Genomic DNA, 6,000 nt, shown 5'->3' on the forward strand with positions numbered 1-6,000 from the left:
TATTGATCTTATATTCTTTCTATTCTGTCGCACATCAGGTTACACTGTGACATTTGTCAGAAAATTTATGGAGGTAAGTTGAAGCAATACTTATATTCCAAACAGCTAAACTGCAATGAAACTAGAAATGTTTCCCTTTTTCTCATTTGTCTACCTTCAGTTCATAGTGTTTATTTGAAATTGTGACATACAACACTACCTGGTCGAATATTTCCACAGAAAACAGCCATTTCCTTGAATTGGCAGTAATAAATACCTTGAAGTTATTCTTCCATAAAACATTGTTAAATCATGACCAATCCTGTAATAATCCAAACAGAAGTGACAATGGGTTCGGTGCTGCTGCAAGGGAGACAGGGTGGAAAGGACGATGTCCGAGTTGCATGCTTCTTTCCTTGCAACATGGAGAAGGGTGTTTGGTCGTCTGCAAAAGTATAATAATAATGTTCGTCCTTCTGGTTCGAAGATGACCATTGACATCATTTGGTGGAATTGCTGCTATGAGACCGGAGGTGGCTGGTGAGGCCTATCCGGGCAAGAAAGCCCCTCCCACAGGTGGGGCAGAAGTGGGTAGGGGCTGTGCTATTGGTGCAGGTGGCTCTGGCTTTCCGCATCTGGCGTTTCTGTTCTGCTGACTGAATCTGTCTCTCCTCAGCTGTCTTTGCTCCTGTGGTGATTGCGCTGCGCCAGGTTGAGCGGTCGGCAGCAAGTGTCTCCCAAGTGCCGATGGAGAAGTCCTTGAGAGAGACTTTGAGGCTGTCCTTGAAATGCTTGTTCTGCCCTCCGACTTTGCATTTGCCCAGGCTGAGTTCACCGTAGAAGAGCTGTTTTGGGATGCTAGTGTCGGACATGCGGGAGACGTGGCCTGCCCATCTCAGCTGGGCCTTGCGCATGATCGTGATGGTGCTAGGAAGATCTGCCTGCTTAAGAACTTCCGTGTCTGGGACTTTGTCCTGAGGTGGAAGTGGTTTATCTGGCGCTCGTGCCTTCGGTAAGCAGTCCGCGTCTCGCAGCCGTATAGTAGGGTGGTAAGCACGACTGCCCGGTAGACTTTCAGCTTGGTGTTGAGGCTGATTCCTCTCCGCTCCCAGACTTTCTTTCGCAGTCTCCCAAACGCGCTGCTTGCCTTGGAGATTCTGTTGATGATTTCAGCATCTATGTTGGCATTGCAGGAGAGAGTGCTGCCCAGGTAGGTGAAGTTTTCCACCGCTCGTAGGATCCGTCCGTTCACCTTTATCTGCAAAAGTAATTACATCAGGATTGGGTGGGTAGAGCTTTGCTCTTTGTAATTTGCTGGCAGGAGGGATCCACTCAGTGGATTGCAGGTATGTAAGTAGTGAATTAATATTTAATGTACAGCACATGGCCTGGTGGTTAGGATGTTGCACTCACAATTGTGAGATTGTGGTTTCAATTCCTGGGTGATGTGTTGTGTTTCTTGAGCAAAATGCTTCATTTTGCATTGTTCTGTGACCACTTTGACACCTGTACAGGTAATGTCGATTTGCTGGAAGGAGTGAGTTAATGAGCGGCATATGAGCATTTGATTACCATAAGCTAATTATTTGTGTAGGGGTGTTTGGCAAAAGCCGAACGCTCGTACACCATCTTCAACCGAAGGAGTCCATCACAGTTTACCTCAACACAACTTATCAACAGTAGGCTAGTAGACACACTGAAAGAATCAATAATTGTCAATAGTCTATCAAATTTTGATTGATTAGTAATCTTTATTGTTTTGCAGACAGTAGCCTTGTGTGGAAGTGCTATATTTCTTATGCTGATCGGATATACATCAAGCTTTGAAGCATCCCTCTTCTGCCTCGCATGTGCAGTTGCCTGCTGTGGTTTCCATGGCAGCGGGATATTAATAAACCCCCAGGACATTGCTCCCAAACACGCAGGATCTGTTTTCGGTAGGTTGTCTTCGTTCCCCTTAAAAATATGCTTATTCATTAAAACACATGCAATTAGACACACACACACACACATACAGAGGCTCAGCCATAACCACACTCTTATCTATACATACACTCTTCCAGCCTCCATTCCCCATAATCTTTCTTTTATTTCACTAATTATGTAATTGAATTTGGTTAATTTACTCATTAGAAACGAATGTATATTGCTTGAAATCTGTGAAATACAAAGATTAAAAAATTGTTTCTTTTATATTTTGCATCTACAAACAGAAACTACGGTATAACATATGAGTTAATTAATCAGTTTGTTAATTGGAAGTATATTCATGTATTTAGTGGAGTCCTCCACTTGACTCATGCCACTACACACACACACACACACACACACACACACACACACACTTATTCCTTACACCCATTTCAGTACACTTCATACATTAGGTGTGTGTGTGTATATTGCAAACCTGTAATACACTCTGTATTCATTAGATCATATCCAGAGAAGTCACTGTAAACTTTGGCAAATTTGCTTGAGGAAATTTCGCCACAAAGACGACACACAAACTAACTGTAAACAAGAAAACTCATTTTAAAGAAATTACCTTTCTCTAATTTGTACGTTAATTGAGAAAGTTGTCATTTTGTTTTTCTCATTCTTTTCTGTTTGTAATTTATTTATTTTTTACTGCAAAAATGTTTATGGTGAAATTTCCTATAACCTCATTTGACAGCAAGATCTTTGTCAGCCACTCTTCAGCTATCTATTTAAGGCTGTATATGGCCATGGTGTAGCCAGACTTGGAATTTGCATCACCAGTCTGGAAGCCCTATCTTGCTCAGGACATTGACCTCCTGGAAACTGTTCAGAGATGTGCAACCAAGCCTTGCTTCCCTGGGCAGGGATACATTGAAGCTCTGACGTCTGGCAACTGACTTGGTTAACACCCACAAAATTATTAACCATGTTGCCAACAACCACCCTGAGCACCTTTTTGAGCTCCATGTGTCTAACACATGTGGGCATGCCTACAAAGTCAGAAAACAGCACAGCTCCCATCATTTTCAGAAACATTTTTTCACACTCAGAGTTGCTGAAGCATGGAACAAACTACCTGCATCAGTTGTTAGCTGCCAAGACATTGCATCCTTTAAAACCTCCATGCTTCCTGAAATTCGCCAACACTACACCTGATATCCCCCACTCCATGCACATGCACACATGTATATCAGGACTCGTACACTGTTCATTTTTCCTGTCATCATCATCATCGTTTAGCGTCCGCTTTCCATGCTAGCATGGGTTGGACGGTTCAACTGGGGTCTGGGAAGCCAGAAGGCTGCACCAGGCCCAGTCTGATCTGACAATGTTTCTACGGCTGGATGCCCTTCCTAATGCCAACCACTCCATGAGTGTAGTGGGTGATTTTTACATGCCACTGGCACAGGTGCCAGACGAGTCTGGCAAACGGCCACGATCGGATGGTGCTTTTTACATGCCACCGGCACAGGTGCCAGACGAGTCTGGCAAACGGCCACGATCGGATGGTGCTTTTTACATGCCACCGGCACAGGTGCCAGACGAGTCTGGCAAACGGCCACGATCGGATGGTGCTTTTTATGTGCCACCGGCACATTTGTAAATAATTTGTAAATAATTCTATGTACTGTACATACATCTTTGATAAGCTGTAGTGCACCTGAGCACTATACGCTATAATTTCATTATTATTATTATTATTATTATGAACATTATATGTAATTGTTCTTTTCTATTTTGGTTTCAGGCATCATGAACATGGCAGGTGCAATCCCAGGTAGGATTTCTTCTGTCTTTGTCCATTTCTTATTCTTTATCAAATAAGTCCAATAAAGTTTATGTAAATGTCACTTCATAAAAGAAATCAATGTAAACGACAGTATTTATTTGGTCAACTATTTTTACGTCCTTTTTTTTTTCCTATGCTATGTTTGTGTCTATATAACAGTGTGTGTGTGTGTGTCCTTGTCTTGACATCACATCATTGTTGTAAACGAGTGCCACCCTCATACAAGTGGCATCCTGCATTTCTAATATTCAATGGGAACATGTCTGGCTAAGAGGGAATCTTACCATTCTTCCTATTAGAGTTGCCATTGCTTGTTTCACTTGTTTTCTCTGCCCACAACAATTTTATATTTCTTCTCACATTTATTGCTTTGTAAACAAAGATTTAGGATTATTTTTTTCTCATATTTTTGCAGGTTTTGTAGGGGTTTACATTGCTGGCAATATTCTGGAAGCGACAAAAAGTTGGGGAGCGGTTTTCAGCCAAACTGCTGTTGTATGTATTTTCGGTTGGATTGTTTATATGGTTTTTGGCACCGGAAAAGTAATAATTTAATCAATGCAAAGTTAATTTCAAGACATTTTCTCCAATATATTCTACAGGCAAAAACCTGTGGTTTATACCAACAAAATATTGGGGGACTTCTTAACTCCCTGCAATGGCAAAAATGTACTTAAAAAACAGCTAACATTTTCTTAGGTCTTTTAACATTCCTAACAGAACACTTCCTGTCTCTTCAACAACCTCTTCTTCTTTCTCTCGCTCTCTCTGTCTCCTTATTAAATACAAAACCTTTCAGTATTCTCAAAAAATCTCACTGTCCCAGGAAATTCTGTTGATTTTATTAGAAAATTTAGTATTTAAGAAACATAGATTACTTAGTGTGAAATTTAAGATATATATATATATGTATATATATATATACAAGCTGTTGATAATTCAGTTATTTATACATAAAAGCCCCCCCCCCCACAAACATTTATATATGCATATATCCATAAATGACTGCTTTATGAACCTATATTTAACTTCCTAATTAAATCTCTGTTTTAGTCTTGGTGACTAGTCTTAGTTGGTTAAAGAGAACAAGTTTCATAAAGTCAGTTCTTACTGTTTATATTTTGAAAAACTAATATACTTTCACAAATTATATTTAATAGAATTAAATTGAAAATCAGTGAAACTTATTTCACAGAGTTAAAAAAAAAAAAAGCCCAGCAAGTAGAGGAAATCATGTTTTATTTAATTTGAAACCAATTTTATTTTAAACTGACCAAATGTGATTGCAGTTAGTTGTGAGCTAATCACTACCAATATGACCATTAGTAACTGCTATTTTCGTAATCCATCAGGCTTAAATGAATTGTAAATGTTTCATCTAATTGGGGCAGCAGATTGATTAATTATCAAGGTAAGGTTAATTAACATTCATTGCTAGGTAAATCTCATTACTTTCTTATGCAAATTCTCACAAGTAGAACATGTAATTTACAAAATGAACCAAAATTGAATTTCCACCCCCACCCCCTCTGCAAAAAAATTGTTTATAGACATTTGAAATTGTCGGTCATGGAGCTAATGAAATGACTTTTTATATTTGTCTCTTTTGGTCATAAAAAATACATTTGTGTGGGTGGATGAGTGTGATGGGGGGGAAAAAGAGAGAAAAATAAAATTGTGTGTGTGTGTGTGCATATATATATGTGTGTGTGTGCATGTTTGTATGTATGTTTATCTCATGAACAAAACCCATTGAATAATCATTGATGTTAATGCTGAAACTATTAACAATTGCTCGGATGGTGGACTCATCCAGACATTTTTTGTGAAAATTAATAGAAAAGTGAGTTGACTTTTCTGAGATGTGGACATTTCCCCCAAAAGCTCATTTCCTATGTTAAACATAGGGCTGTATTTAATAGAGACCATTTAATAATAAATGCATCATTTCCTTCACTGCTGCTTCTGTGTTTTTGTTTCTAATGCCTTCCCTTGTTCATTCTTCCTTAACCCACCCAAGTGTCCCCCTACCTGTAACCCTAGACACTACAGGCCAAACCCACACTGACCGCCAGCCCTGAATCCGCCTTCAAATTGGCAAATCTGTGCCCAGTCTGTAGCAAACCTGCTTTTCTATACTTTGTCACAGATTCCTTCTTTCCTTTTTTAAGTCTGTCCCTTTATATGTGTAAATGCCCTTTGGTTTTTTTTGGTTTTTGTCACTGTTGCACTTTCACCATTCCACTTCCATC

General features: G+C 39.6%; 1 protein-coding gene across 1 annotated transcript in view; it reads left to right on the forward strand.

Moving 5' to 3' along the window:
* Positions 1–5,704, forward strand: part of LOC115223533 (solute carrier family 17 member 9) — a 31,338-nt gene extending 25,634 nt beyond the window's left edge. Inside the window, exons 9-12 of the mRNA XM_029794166.2 lie at positions 39–73; positions 1,745–1,916; positions 3,707–3,736; positions 4,164–5,704. Coding sequence (XP_029650026.1) covers positions 39–73; positions 1,745–1,916; positions 3,707–3,736; positions 4,164–4,303 — 377 coding nt within the window. The 3' untranslated portion in view covers positions 4,304–5,704. The remainder of the gene's footprint in view (positions 1–38; positions 74–1,744; positions 1,917–3,706; positions 3,737–4,163) is intronic.
* The last annotated feature ends 296 nt before the right edge of the window (positions 5,705–6,000 follow it).

This window comes from Octopus sinensis, linkage group LG23 (genome assembly GCF_006345805.1).
Source record: "Octopus sinensis linkage group LG23, ASM634580v1, whole genome shotgun sequence".
In the NCBI taxonomy this organism is placed as follows: domain Eukaryota; kingdom Metazoa; phylum Mollusca; class Cephalopoda; order Octopoda; family Octopodidae; genus Octopus; species Octopus sinensis.